Source organism: Corylus avellana, chromosome 2 (assembly GCF_965113065.1).
Source record: "Corylus avellana chromosome 2, dhCorAvel1.hap1.2, whole genome shotgun sequence".
Classification (NCBI taxonomy): domain Eukaryota; kingdom Viridiplantae; phylum Streptophyta; class Magnoliopsida; order Fagales; family Betulaceae; genus Corylus; species Corylus avellana.
In genome coordinates this window covers 44,832,094-44,847,031 of record NC_142491.1, presented here as the reverse complement: position 1 = coordinate 44,847,031, position 14,938 = coordinate 44,832,094, and the positions used below count along the sequence as shown (strand labels likewise).

Genomic DNA, 14,938 nt, shown 5'->3' with positions numbered 1-14,938 from the left:
GTTTTTAACTGGAGCAGATGATAATTTGTCATTTTTCATGGCACTTCCAGATGCACCATTGCCACCATATACTAGTCCTAGTCCGTATTGGTAGGAATTCTTTCACTAAGCACGGAAAAATGAAAATTACACCAGTAATTTGAGCAAGGTTTTCAACTTAATTTATAGGTTCATTATCATATTATAAAGACTCAACTTGGAAGTGCGTTTTACGTGGCTAGGGCATGATACTGACTCATATGGTATATACATATTTATATATTTCCCTTCTGCAAATAGTTGCAAGAGAATGTTCCCTTGGAATCAAGAATAAAATGGGAGAGAGGATTTGCTCGGGAAAAGAAAAAGAAAAAATAAAAATAAAGGGAGTGAAGATTTTCATCCAGAATAAAATGGGAGAGGGATTAATTAAAATAGGTTCTTTCATTTGTCCTTTCATTTGCCTCACAGGACTTCCTTTTTATTGCAAAAGTCCAAATGAAAAGCTGATTGCCTGCATAATCGAACATATTATAAAGAAACACTAAATTAACACAGCATGCCAAAATGGTACGCTTGTTTGAGATACAAGTTATATGTAACAACTTGATGTGCAACTCAATTCAACTTGAGTTGAACTGAAATTGCTTGTATTCTCTTCCCTTACTCTTTTCTTTTCATCTAATCTTGTTGCTAGCTATTACATGCTATACGCTACCCTATATACCGATAATGTGAGAGATCCTATGTCCGAGCAACCTAAAATTTATTTAAAATCTCTCAAATCGATAGTAATTCGGACAAGTAAGACGAATTTCAAGGTTCTCCTGCCCCAAGCTCGTAGTCATTGTGGAGGTCAACATCAGAAACAGCAGCAGCCCAGCCAGATTCTAATGTGGCATCGAGGAAATGGAGCAAGAAAACGAGGACTAAGCAGGACAAGAACATGGGGATGGGCCCAAAGATCCACAAGAAGAGAGGGAAAGAAAAGTAGAAGGCACGCAGGCCTACAGACCAGAAATAGCTTCCCCTGTTCACCATGCTGGCAACATACTCTGCTGAGAGATGTCGGTAATGGTGATCCGATGACATCTTCTTGAAGGGCACGTTGATGAGGATGCTTGCATGGCTGTAGCACCTTATAGACTGCACATTAAACATGAAAGCAACCAAGAAGCAAACCAATATGGAGAAGAATTTTATGGAGAAGCCGAGCTGGCTTGTGTCTCCCAACACAAGAAGTGCCGATTTGTCCCAGCTGCCGCTCGTCATCAAGACGGCAATTACAGAGCTAAGCATTATAGCCGTGGAAGCCAAAAGGGTCGATGCCATTATATTGTTTCGAAGTGTCTGCACAGCCAGAACGCCAGTCTTCGACACGTCCTGCAAACCCACCATAAATACATCAAACATCATACACGCATTCATCATCATTACCATCATGATCTGTCATGCATGCATGTAACAAATGGGAACCCCACAACAAAGATTTGAATCCGTGGTAAAAGGAGAAGAATTTACCTCCATCATAGCCCGGACCCAGAACCGGCGATTGACGGCATTGATGCCGATGACAGTCCTGTTGGGGTGCTTCAGGATTCGATAGAGAAGCCATAGGTGGTACGTCACCATCACAAAAAGGCCCGAAGGGACTAAAACGTAATCAAGAACTTTTTTCTCCATTAGCATAAATCACAAAACTACGTATCATATATATATATGGGTGGGTTCTCCTTCGTCTCTCTGTATAACAACCCTTTTGTTTGTTCTTGAATGCGGCCGCTGGCGATGGAAGACAGAGAGAGAAGAGAGGCCAAGTGTGATACGGGTGTTGTGTTTGTGGACGAAGTAATTTGGGAAAACGAGGGGTTTTATAAGAAACACCCGTAAAAAATCAATTTGCTTTCTTTATTAAAGCCTTTTTCTTTTCTTTTTTCTTCTTAAAAACAAAATTATAAACAAACGACTCATTTGAACATTTATGAGATATCAGAATATTTTTTTCAAACAAAAAAACAAAAAACTCATTCACTATATTTTAAAAGTTTTAATATATGGCTAAATTGTAATGCCATAAACTTTTAAAAAGTTGCAATGACCTCTTCAAACTATCAGGCCCTTTTATTTAGGCTCTCTTGTTAAATTTTTTTAAATCCTAATACTAGAGATATTTAAAAAAAAAAAAAAAAAACCATCGTGGGTCTACCCAACTAGTCCATGGCTAGAGAAGTTTTTTTATTTTTTTATTTTTTTTTATTATTATTTTTTATTATTTTTTATGTACATAATTATATTTTTAAGAAATGATAGGTATATAATGAACATTTTGTTTGGTTCGCGGAATGTCTAGTATATTAGAAAATGATTAGCTACTATTGGGAATAGAAGAGTGTGGAACAAATTAGCTATTCCTATTCCTTTGTTTGGTTGTAATGCTGGAATAGACTAGCTAATCATATTCTTTCGTTTGGTACAATACAATATATTGGTAAATGAAATCATATTGTGACCAAATTTCCTAAAATACCCTTATAATACAAATACAATTTATACTACTAAGGATTTTCATTTTTTTTTTTGAAACATAAACAACTTTACTATAATTTCTTTTGTTTTTTTAATTATGTCATGTACAATCTTGAAATAAAAAAATATATATATAGTTAGAGAATGTACAGATAATCAAAAGAAATCAAAAAGAGATATGCTACAATGCAATATAATGCCGACATTTGGCTCATATTTAGTGAGGGAGATAAGATTGAAATTCAAACTTCAAATTTCAATCTTCCCTTTCATGTGATTGTCAATTTGCCATGTCACTAAAAATGGGCCAAATGTGGGCATTAGATTGTACTGAAGCATTTCTCAATCAAAAAATAGATTATATATTTGTATTTTTATAAAAACCTTGCAGATTCTGTTTCTCTGTCAAAGAAATAAAAATAAATAAATAAACCGAGAAACGGTACAGAGAAGAGAGACGGAGAAACATAATTTTTTTTAAAAAGGTACCAAAAAAAAAAACAGAGAGACGGAGAGAAGAGAATCAGAGAGAAACAGTACAGAGAATCAAAAGAAATTAAAAAAAAAAAATTGAGAAATGGTTCAGAGAAGAGAGACGGTACAGAGAAGGGAGACGGCACAAAGAAAAAAAAAATTCGTTTGCAATTGCAAAAAAAACTGTACCAGAAGAATCAGAGAGAAAAGAGAGAACAAAATATAGAGACAGAAAAAAGAGAAACATAGAGATAGAAAGAGAGAGAGAGAGAGAGAGAAAACGAAATATAGAAGAATCAGATAACGAAATTTAATCCTATAAGTGGGGTTTTTTATGGCAATTTATACGATTAATTTAGTCCCACATGAAAGGTTTTTGAGTAGCTTAGCTAGCCCTATGTGTATGTGATTAGTAGTCTCATGAGAATAGATTATTCCTAGGAATAAAGTATTACCAAATAAATGACTAGTTATACCTAGTATTAGCTAGTCTAATCCAAAGGTCTATTCCGCAAACCAAACGAGGCTTAAATGTATTAAATGCATAGTTTTTTCTTGCTACATATTATTAAATCCACAGTTGTGAGCTTCACAATATTTTCTTTTTAAATTGGAGTGAAACAACATTTTCCAATCCAGTTTACTAAATTGATATATTTTCAAAATATATGTTATTTCTGCTTGCATTTTTAATGCTCTATATTTAACCGAGCATGTGATTCTTAGATTAAAGGATTTTTCCAATTGAAATTTGAAACATTTTACCAATGAGTGCGCTGAGAAACAAAAATTAAGATTTAAATTTAAAGCTATATTATTCAATTCTTATTTTCTTTTAAAAACACATGTAATCCACTTCTAATTGGCACTTTCCAGCAACCCACTTCAAAGATTGTTTAAAGGAGGATCGATCCTACAACCATCCACCCACTTCAAGGGTCCTTGAAAAAGAGAGTATTTTAAAGGATGATGATCTTGACATAAAAGGCTGCGGAAATAACAAATAAATTCAGCCGCCGAAAGAAGGATGTTAGTGGAATGCAGCCTAAAATACAAGGTCCATATATCTGCCGGTTGCAATCTACAGCACTAGCTGCAAGCGTGCAAGCTATCAGAACAGCCAAGGAAGAAGCCTAATGGTCATACACAACTTTTATTTCTACTAGTCCAGATAGACCATTTAATAGGGACTATTGAAAAGAAAGGTGAAAAAGGTTTTTCTTGTGGGTCTTGTTGCCAACAAAACCATAAGTTAAGTCACTCAGGAATAGGAATAAGGCTAACCAACTCAAAATCATGATTCAAACATAAAGAAAATGAGATGATCTTCAACAAGTAACATTTTAGAAAGAGAAGATCTGTGGACTGTGGTCCATTTCCCCTCTGGCATGTTCAACCTCCTTTTAATTGACTCCATTCTTACAGGAAAAGAAGCAAGTCTTCCCATTAGAGAAGAATATTTGTTGGGATCCAAAGTTTACAGTGAAAGAAGATTATAATTGTGCAAATGAGGACAAAAGTGAGTATTTGCTATCTGCCTGGCTTGTTAAGAAAAAAGATAGAGCTGTTGTAGCCATACTCAACACAAAATAGAACTGAGACACTGTATTTCCAGACTCTTCCATTCATATAGCCAGAAAAGGAAATTGGAATCCTCATAATCTGATAAACAACTTGAACTGAAAAATGCATCTAAAAATGGTTAATTCCATGACGTACTAAGTTGGTATATAAAGTTGATTCAATCAGATGTCTGTACTAGGTTAGCCCAATCAAATATCAAATTTGCAACCATCTTCCAAATAGTACTCAATAGACAATAATTGAGAGAAAGATTTACATAGTCAGAAAGAGAAAGCAAATTGAGATCAAAAGGCACAAACTATCATACAACTATGATCGAGCCGTAGGTCACCACAGAGGCAGTACTTTAGTGCTCCAAAACTTTGATCTTATCAAGACAGTTTTGCATCTGCTGAGTAGCATCAGCTGAGAGACGAGCCCCAACTATAAGTTTGTACTGTTCAAATTTCAGCTCATCGCACTTCAAGGCTGCGTTTTTACAAGCCTTTATGCTTCCTAGTACAAAGAACAGGATTTGTTATTAAAAGTTCATTTTTGATAGATGATGGAAAAGTTCAGTATGCAAATATATTAAATTAGGTTTGCTTCTTTGTGAAGGCAGCAGTGAAGCGATATAAGTTACTGAGTAATGCAAAATATGATATACTCAACACGTAATCATTCAATCTATAAAAGATCTTCTCATGAATATTAAGAAAAACATTGTGCTCATTATCCAAAATTATGTCTCATCGTGACAATTATAAGTGTGGTGCTTGAATAAATAAATTTCAATTGCAAGGTAATAAGGATAGCTTATGCAGTCTATTGCAGTACCACTCACACAATTTGTACATTTAAATAGGAATCTCTTCACAAATTCTTCAAAAGTCAATAATGATAAAAACAATGTTGGCGAATGTCCTAGTAACATAAAAACTAAAACTTCTTAATTTCTTTTTCTTGTAAATTTAAATCTGCAGAAATTATACTTAAGTATATTGAAAAGGATCAACCATGATTGCTAGCATCTATGAGGGCTGTTATATAGATATAGATATAGATATAGATATAGGTATACACACATATACATGAGCATTAGAACATCAACATGCCCTTAGAGTTTCCATCTGGGATTTATTTGACTTACCACTTAGGTCCAATAAGTTGAATAGCACAGGGCAATTTCCAATACTCCTAACCATGGTAATCGAAGACCAAACCTTTTGGTACTCCTCCCTTGAGGCTCTAATAATGCAAACCTTCGTAATGGGATTCACATACTTTACTACACAAAAACACACCACAAACTTCACAGATAAATTGAAAGGCATGGCAAGAAACTGTATTCAAAGAAAAACAAAAGCTTGCGACATGGGTACTTTACCTTGGAACGACCCAAGCGACGAAGCAAGACCACACTCTCCAAAGTTCACAAGAATGCTGTCTTTGATTGCCTTTGAGACATTGAATTGGGTTATGATAATGGGATCGTCTCCCACAAGGTCTCTATTGGGATCCAAGAAAACTTCCACAACCATGTACCTGTTCTTGAATCCCACCATGATCGTTCTTTACCTACCGTACAACACACCCAACTTGTAAGATCAAAGCAATTGAATTTTCACAACAAGAATACGATCTAGAAATAGAGGGAACACAAAAACCTTAGCTTTGGCTGTGAAAATTGATAATTTTCTGAAAACGGAAAAATAATTAGAAACAATGAGAAAATTACCAAATTGATCGCTAAAAAAAGCGGTGAAAATCTGGAATGGAATGGATCCGATTGGCGCAACGACGTCGTTCTCCACTGTAATTGTTTCGCCGGAAAACCCTAACCCTAATCATTGAATTCATGAAACAGAAGGGAGCTAACCAGCAAATCTTTTTGGCTATGAACGACGTCGTACAAAAACGTTGGACCAGGACTTGAAAGTTTTCTTGGGCTCCAACTATTCGTGTAGAGTACGGCCCAAAGACGGTGTCGTTCGCGACGTGTCAATCCATGATACGCCAGTATAGTCTACGTTCCCATCGGAGAACGAGCCTTTAAAAAAAAAGGCCAGAGAATAGACGAGAGAGAGGGGGGCTGTTGGACACGTGAGGGACAAAATGGTTAGGTATGACGTGGGATTCCGTCACAGAACCGCAATTTTAAACGATAGGAGCAACCCCCAAATCCAAGGAGAAGGATCCTCTGACCTCTAATGCTATTTTTTTTTACAATAAATGCCGTTTTGTATTTTCCGTCTTTCTCTCTCTCTCTCTCTTTTTCAATTTTTTTTTTTTTTTTTGAAAATTATCTATTAAATTAAAATAACCAAAGATCTTATAAGTCTAATGGCTTATTTTTAAGTTCTCAATGAATAACTCAATCAGCTGATAATCACGTTTTATGAAACGAATGTCACTAGTTTAAATTTATTATCTCTCATTTTTTACGTGAACATGTAAAAAAAAAACACTTACTTTTAAAAGAGACGTGTTATACATTTTTTCACGTTCTTATCTCATTCTTATAATTTTCAAAATTACTATTAAATATGTGGAGTCATGATGCAAGAAAGATTGAGAAAGAAATTAAATCATTTCTCTTCTTAAAAAAGAATGATGAGAAAAGACTTGATCATGAAATGACTTCTTGAATTTATAATTTTAACACAAATTTAATTAAAAATGCTTTTTTTTTTCAAAAAAAAATTGCACATTTTTTTTTATACTAAATAAAAATTTCTTTTAATACAGCCTCTAAAAAAGTAACATATGTTGTTTAAATATGTGAAAACACAATGTTTTCTTATTAATACCATTAAATAAAATGTAATTCACATACTTAAAAATATATGCCACTTTTCTTTTTCACATATTCAAATTAGTGATCTACACTCCATAAAACGTATTCTTATGTCACTTTTTAAAATGATGCAATTTGTGAAAAATTTATTTTCAATTGTGGCACGAAAATGCTGTACCAAGACTTGAAAGTTGCTATGGGCCCGATGGGTCCAAGTAGTCTTGAAGCATTAAGCCCAAAGGGGCTCAAGTCCGTATGAGGCACAAAACCAGAAACCCTCTTCGTAACCCACTAAACGACGAAGAAACAAAGTAAACGTTACGGTACCCCAGAAAGACGGTGGTAGTTAGCGACGTGTCAATCCGTGATACGCCAGTAAAGTCTACGTTCCCATCAAAGAACGAGCCATTAAAGAAGGGCTAGAGACTAGGCGAAAGAGAGAGAGAGAGAGAGAGAGAGAGAGACGTTGCGGAACACGTGAGTCGTGACGGAGAAAAGGGATAGGTATGAACTTTGGAAGTCCGTCACAGACGTTGGCTCCGCATATTATCCCACTTTCATAGGATATTTGTTTACGTAAAAAAAAAAAAAAAAAAAAAAAACCAAAACCTTCATTTACCCTGAATTTCACTTGCATTTCATTTGCATTTTCCATCTGTCTCTGTCTCTCCATCTTCTGTGTCTTATCTAACTCACTTTCTCCTAACTTGGACGTCAACCCCACCCACTCTGGGTCGTCTCCTTAATATTTATAAATACCCAACCCACTCCCCTTCTTTTTTCTACGTTTTTTTCTCTCCCCATTAGCTAACTTAACCCTAGGCACTGTGTAGAGAGAGAGAGAGAGAGTGAGAGAGAGGTTGTTGTGGCTTTTTTTCTTGTTCTTTTTTTGTCGACAGGTTGTGCGGAGGCTTGGCTGCTTCATTTTTGGGACGACAACAAAGTGAGTTTTTTTATTTTTATTTTTTTCCTTTTCAAGATTATTATTTTTTTTTGTCTTCTGGCTATTATGGGTATGTTAAAAACGGTATCTTTGTGTTAGTGGGTGTGTTTATAATTTGGTGTCCGTTTTTTTTGGGAAGAAAAAGTCCCTAGGTTTTATGCCATATTCGTGAAACTGAAGACCCATGTATCATTTTCAGTGTATTTGATTGGTTCTTGTCAATATTTCTTGTGTTTACTATTTGGAAAGGGGGTTTCAGTTGGTGGTAGTTCAGATCTGTTACTGAAATTACTGTTTCTGTGATTCTGTGGTATTTACTTACCTGAAAAGAGAGATAGAAAGAGTAAAATTTACTGATGGAGGAGGAAAGACCCAGAAGTTAAACATTTGTCAGTTCTACTGTATTAATGTTGGAAAATTTCCCTTTTTGTACAACCCCATGTGCTTTTTTCCTTTAGTTCTTGTATATAATTTATTGGCCTCTGCCTATATTAGCCAATTTGAGGCACCCTTTGGTTCCAAGGAACAAGAAAACAATATGGATTATGGGGGAAATGTTTTAAAGAAGCTGTCTTGTTCTCAAGCGGAGATTATTGTATGATATAAAGATGTAGAATCGCGGACATTTTGGTTTACCTTACATTTTTTATGATTTGAATGATAGAGTAAGGTCTCGATAGATAGATTTTAGTTCTTTTAGATATTTATCCGACATAATTATGAAGGAAATCGTTTAACAATTCTGAGAGCTAGGCATTATCGTATTGTCATCTCTTTGGAGTGGGAAATTGATGAAATTTTCTACATTGTGTTGGGCTCTGCAGGGCTTTCGGCCCAGAGGTTTGGAGTTCGGAGTCTATAAAGTTTGAACTTAAGAAGTTGATTTGCAGAAGCAATGGAGGGATATGGCAAATCCATGGTAGCGGCACCTGCAAACGTTATTTATCTGTCAACTATACTAGGCCGAGATGGGGCAATTCCTGTTCACAAATGCGACTGGAAATGTGAAAATGAACATGTTTGTGGAAATATGTACCGCTGCAAACTAACAGGACTGACTCACATATGTGACAAAAACTGTAACCAGAGAATCCTGTATGACAACCATAGCTCCCTTTGCAGAGCAAGCAGGCAAATTTTCCCTCTTACACCAGCAGAGGAACAGGCTGTGAGAGGTGTCCGAAGGAAGCCTGAGGCAGAGAATTCCCCCAATGATAGCTGTGCTTTTAAGCGAAGACGGGATGCACAGTTCAATCCTTCTCCTTTCGAGAGATCTTTCTCTGCGGTCAGTCCAATCTGCAGCCAAGTTGGAGATGGCATGGATATGAGCTAGATTTATAATATAACTGAAAAGACTACTATCATCTTTCTTACTTATGTCCTTTGAAATTTTTCCTTATTTTTCATGGAACAATTATGGATAATAGAACCTAATTTGCGTAGCATAATGGTGGGCCTGATGAGTCCTACCTGTCTGTAGGAACGCTATATATTTCTACTAGTATGATTAATGCAATTTAGCTCTTTCACTAGTTTCACTATCAGATGGGGATGTTAAACAGGCTCTGTTCACTTGTTAATGAAGCTTGAGTTGAAATCTGTTTCTTTCTTTGCTGGTCTGAGCAGAACTATGATAGCTAGAGGGTGGTTTCAGGTCTTTTGTAAGACTTGAATTGTGATTTGGGTTCAACATTGCAGTATTGATTGTAGCAGTGTACTTAAATTTGATCTTTTCATTTTCCCACGTTTCTATGATTAATTTGTGGTGACTCTGCAACTTTTAGCTAATTCTATTGTAGAAAGGCAAATTATGTAGTCATATGTACATATTCAGCTACTTGGTTACCCTTGTTTCAACTTATTGATACTAGTAATTCATTTTTGTTTATCCCCCTATCTCATGACATTGGGATGGAATTTATGGAATTTTTTTATTATTGTCTGACAGAAAACTTACTTGGTTATATTGCCTTATTTTGCCCAGCTTTACAGGTTAAAAGGAATGATCTGGTTTTATGCCTGTATTTCATTTTCATCATTCTTTTTATCATATTTTGTTTTTCACCAGTTTAAATTTATATATGGACTCCTGAAGTGATTGTTATTTTTGCAGGTTTCAAGTGTGCTATACAGGAGAGTTTAAAAATGCTTGTTGCTTGAATGAATGAAATCTTATGTTTTACAAGTAAGAGTGATAATATGAAGTTTCTGACTTATGATGATTATTCCATTGTCATGTAGGTAATTCTGCTGTTTTTCCTGATGGAGACAAAGATGCACCGGGTAATGCTGATGAACTGAAGAAATGGTATCATTCCTAGCTGTTTCAAGCATTGGGGTTGTTTGAGGGAGTATACTGTAGAAACCTGGTCAGTTCAGTCTAATGAACTTACGGCCAACTTTATATTTGCTGATGACACACATAGCAATATGGAAGAATGCCCACTGCTGAGTAACTTCCTCAGTCCCCTCCTTATACGTCTCTCTTCATACATCCATGTTGAGAAAGTGGACTCACTGAAGACCTTTTGCTTGGCTATTCATGGACTTGTCTATCTGTGATATTCCTCTTTCTTGGTTTGATGGTGAAAGTGTTTATGCCGGAGTCTGGATAGGCTGACTGATGCTGGCCATACTTTTTGGTGATTCTGAGAAGCTGCCTTCAGCCTTCTTCTTCTCTTTGGACTACTTGGGAGCAAGGATATATTTTTGTCATTACCTTAAGCCAATTGTGGGCATTGGTATGACTGGTGCTCCAGCCAAGGGGTGTGAAGTAGCTCGCTTAAGCCATATGTGCTTCATCCTCCTGGTTGGCCACCTCTGTTGTGGTTAGCAGCCCTCTGCTCAGAATTTGTGGTTGATAGATTTGCTGGGTAGGAGAAATCATTCATGGCTGGGTTTTCTTTAAGTTATTGGGATTTAGCTGGCAAAGGACCTTCTTTTTAGCCGAATCGCGGAAGAGTAAGCAATTGTTAATGGTAGTTTTTACTCCAACATTGTGAACCAGGCTAAGACCATTTTGGAATCCATCCCTACAGCGATATCCACCCTGGTATTTAGTCACATGGCTATTTCTGGTCAAGCCCTAGTAAATCTACAGTCTACTGGTTAAGAAGCCAATTGTGAACCATTTTGTGCAAAGGAGCTTCCTCTGCTCATTGTTAATTTATTAGGAAACAAGCAGTGTGGTTTTCCAAGGACAGTATGGGATCCATTCTATTTGATATTGTACCATTGAGGCTTCCTCTGCTCATTGTTAATTTATTAGGAAACACAATGATTTGTAACTCTTTACGTTTTGGATTCAATAAGGTATATTTGTCTCCCCTTGGTGGGTGGATTCAATATTGTTCTCAAGAATCTCAACGGAATGTAATTGATTTATGCCCAATTCCTGTTAGTTGGGAGAATTAATCATAGTTTTCTTTTTGGTTACTAAAGATGGATCATAGTACTGGGAAGAAGACAATTATTTCTGATAGATGAAACCACAAGCAGCAGGGGCCACTTTTTGGTTGTATTTCTCAATAACCAACATGAAATTGGCCACAGTTGCTGCTGCTGCTGCTGCTTAAGTAGACTTTTAAGAAGATTAGTGCAACACTTTCAAATGCTCACTCATAGAGCTCATTTGGGAGTGCAATTTTAATAATTGCGATTATAAAAATTACGTTTTTGAAATTATTACTTTTTAAAATTGTACAAGCGTTTGGTAAAACATGTTAAAATCAAACAGGATTTTTTCACGATTTTATAATTTGGTAAATGGGCCCTTAGATGTGACAGCCAAAATCATAATTAGTTGAAGAGAAATGTTATACACATTTTCTCTTACAAAAGTGTAGTGCACTATTTGACGGAGTACTAAAAATTATTATTAGATTTAAAATTTAATAATAATTTTTAGTGTCACGTTAAAGAGTATGTACTTAAGAGTGTATATCATTTTTCTTGAATGAAATAATAAATTAAAGTACATGTAATATCTAATAGTAATTTTCATTACGAACTATGTGGAAGAGCATGTTATTATATGTTACTTAAATGAGAAATGTTCCACAATGATTTGTAATAATGTTATTTTTCACTCATTTTACACTACTTTGACATGGTGTATTTCAAGTAAGTTTTTTTTTTTTTTTTTTAAGAAAAAGGTTATGTGAAATTGATGTAAAGAGTAGTATTATTTTATGCTCTCATGTTACCTCATAATGCAAATAATACGCTATAGCGAATGAGTTTTAGTGAAGGTGAGAACTGAGAACTGTTGGTTGGTTTCATACTAACCTCACTGCAAGTATCCCTCTTTCCATCTGATTCTCTGGCAATAGCTCTACCCATTAGGCTGAAACTAGATTTGATACTTTCCTCTATATTTAGGAGGATAGAAAGTGAATTACCTTGTTTCTTTAAAAGAAAATTCTCCTTTAATATTGTTTCTTTGAACAGGAAGAATCCTTACGTGGATCGAATCTGAGCTGCCCAATTGATCCGTGAAAGGGAATTTGTGAGAGAGATCATTTAGCTTTCATCGTGTATTATGTGCCCCATACAATGGCTAAAGAAAGGAATTGCTTCTTAATGAGGCCATCCAAGATTTAAGAAATACTCAACCCAAAAAGTTCATCTTGCGGCTGAGAATTTCATCAAAGCAACGTAACCCTTTTGTCTCTGTATTGTTATGGCACACAATTCCTCCCCTCCTAGCAGATTCTTCAAATTACAAATAAAGGAATTGGCCCTTCTCTGTAGCTCTCTCACCCCCCATTCCCATTAACCTGAAGATAGGACAACTAACAGAACCAACAAGAATCCTCAACAACCAATGGTGACATCCAGGATGTTCCTTGGTCTGTTTCTTGTTGTCAATCCTTTTTTCTTCACTTGCTCCTACTCTAGCACATTCACCATAACAAACAACTGCCCACATACGATATGGCCCGGCACGCTTGCGGGGGCAGGCACGCCTCAACTTCCAACAACCGGATTCCAGTTGGACTCCGGCCAAAGTGTTAGAATTCCATCTACTCCGGGATGGTCAGGACGAATATGGGCAAGGACAGGCTGCACATTTGATGACTTGGGAGCTGGCAAATGTCAAACAGGTGACTGTGGAGGAAGGCTAGAATGTGATGGCACTGGTGCCACTCCACCAACATCCCTCTTTGAGATAACCCTTGGAGCAGGCAATGGGCTAGATTTCTACGATGTCAGCATTGTAGATGGCTACAATTTGCCACTCATTGCTGCACCCGATGGGGTGTATGGAGCATGTAACGCCACCGGCTGCATTTCGGATATCAACAATATGGGTAAGAGTATTATTTACTATCACTCAACCGGTGCACAAGCAACCCCTCTAAATTGCAACTTTGAAATGAAACAGGTTGCCCAAAGGAGCTTCAGGTGGTGGGCGGCGGTGAAGAGGGAGGAGGAGGGGTGGTTGCATGCAAGAGTGCATGTGAAGCATTCCGGTTGGACCAGTACTGCTGCAGCGGAGAGTTTGCCAACCCGACGACATGCCAACCGTCATTCTATTCGACCATTTTTAAGAGGGCTTGTCCAAGGGCTTATAGCTATGCTTTTGATGATGGCACCAGCACCTTCACCTGCAAGGCCAACGATTACGCCATTGTTTTCTGCCCTAGTGTTAATGGGTACCTTTTCTCCTCTCCTCCTAATAAATTCCACTGCTTCATATTATTTTCTCTATTTACAGCAGCAGATACACAAGTCCTCCCCCCACAGAACCTGAAATATGAGAATAATTTGTGACGCAGCATGAGAAAATCAGAGACAACTCCAACTCGAAAGCAGAGCAATGGAGAAGACGCTGGAATGGTTTCTTCGTCAAACATAGTCCTACCCCTTCCACTGCCACTCCTCCTACTCACCTTAAGCTTATTCTTCTGAACATGCACGATTACATTACAGCCATGGCAGCATACAAGGATTCTACAAAAGAAACTCACTCTCGACCCTTTGAAAGGAAATATTGACTGAATCAGGCAAAGGCGACTGCGAAGAGGATCAAGAAAATTAGAACCACAAGATTTCTTTTTGTAAAGGGATTGAGAGCAGTTTAAAATGTTTACCATTGGATATTCGGGTTGAGAGGGTGATAAAGAGACATCAGTATAATGGTTCAAGAAAGAAATTAGAAAAACAAATCAAAAAAGAAAAAAAATTCTGTATTCCTTGTAATTCATACTCCTTCAAGCCCCATTTGTTTTGTGTAGAAAAGCTTTTATCTCTTTTTTAGTGTTTGATGCATTGTAAAATATTAGTCAACTTGAAAATGTTTTCAATTGACCAAGAAAAATAATCTTTACAAGGCGTAAAATGGTTTACACTTCTCATCTGCATAAACCATTTTTCGCCGCTCCCCACACCCCTGAGCAAGCAAATTGTGAGAGAACCCTTTATAAGACCTACCTGCCCAAAAGTCTTGAGCTCCACAAGAGCACTCTCACAACTGGCTGCCCAACTTGTAAGCAATATGGACAAACAATTGCATTGAATCTTAATCTCGCCCTTCTATTCTCGCTCTCTTCCTCCATAGCTCCACTATGTCGTCTCTCTTCCTTGTAGCTCTTCAGATTATATGAAAATACATAAAATATTTGGTGATTTTTCATTCCAGCCAAACGCCGAAA

The 14,938-nt window shown here is 36.6% G+C and overlaps 4 protein-coding genes across 4 annotated transcripts; 2 read left to right on the top strand and 2 right to left on the bottom strand.

Annotated features, from left to right (window-relative positions):
* Positions 1 to 495: 495 nt before the first annotated feature.
* On the bottom strand, positions 496 to 1,809 carry LOC132167307 (TRP-like ion channel protein (Protein of unknown function, DUF599)). Its single transcript, XM_059578233.2, has 2 exons — positions 1,501 to 1,809; positions 496 to 1,362 (listed from the first exon to the last, which is right to left on the bottom strand). Exons 1-2 carry the CDS (start codon positions 1,666 to 1,668, stop codon positions 796 to 798), a joined length of 735 nt encoding a protein of 244 aa, XP_059434216.1. The 5' UTR covers positions 1,669 to 1,809; the 3' UTR covers positions 496 to 795.
* Positions 1,810 to 4,650: 2,841 nt separating this feature from the next.
* On the bottom strand, positions 4,651 to 6,591 carry LOC132162918 (putative ribonuclease P/MRP protein subunit POP5). Its single transcript, XM_059573130.2, has 4 exons — positions 6,281 to 6,591; positions 5,930 to 6,120; positions 5,693 to 5,830; positions 4,651 to 5,058 (listed from the first exon to the last, which is right to left on the bottom strand). The coding sequence occupies exons 2-4, from the start codon at positions 6,105 to 6,107 to the stop codon at positions 4,910 to 4,912; spliced, it is 465 nt and encodes a 154-aa protein (XP_059429113.1). The 5' UTR covers positions 6,108 to 6,120; positions 6,281 to 6,591; the 3' UTR covers positions 4,651 to 4,909.
* A 1,448-nt stretch (positions 6,592 to 8,039) lies between these two features.
* Positions 8,040 to 11,627, top strand: LOC132186264 (cyclic AMP-responsive element-binding protein). Its single transcript, XM_059600153.2, has 2 exons — positions 8,040 to 8,282; positions 9,107 to 11,627. The coding sequence occupies exon 2, from the start codon at positions 9,178 to 9,180 to the stop codon at positions 9,613 to 9,615; it is 438 nt and encodes a 145-aa protein (XP_059456136.1). The 5' UTR covers positions 8,040 to 8,282; positions 9,107 to 9,177; the 3' UTR covers positions 9,616 to 11,627.
* A 1,351-nt stretch (positions 11,628 to 12,978) lies between these two features.
* Positions 12,979 to 14,920, top strand: LOC132167655 (Pathogenesis-related thaumatin superfamily protein). The gene is made up of 3 exons (XM_059578669.2): positions 12,979 to 13,594; positions 13,669 to 13,939; positions 14,063 to 14,920. Exons 1-3 carry the CDS (start codon positions 13,108 to 13,110, stop codon positions 14,193 to 14,195), a joined length of 891 nt encoding a protein of 296 aa, XP_059434652.1. The 5' UTR covers positions 12,979 to 13,107; the 3' UTR covers positions 14,196 to 14,920.
* The last annotated feature ends 18 nt before the right edge of the window (positions 14,921 to 14,938 follow it).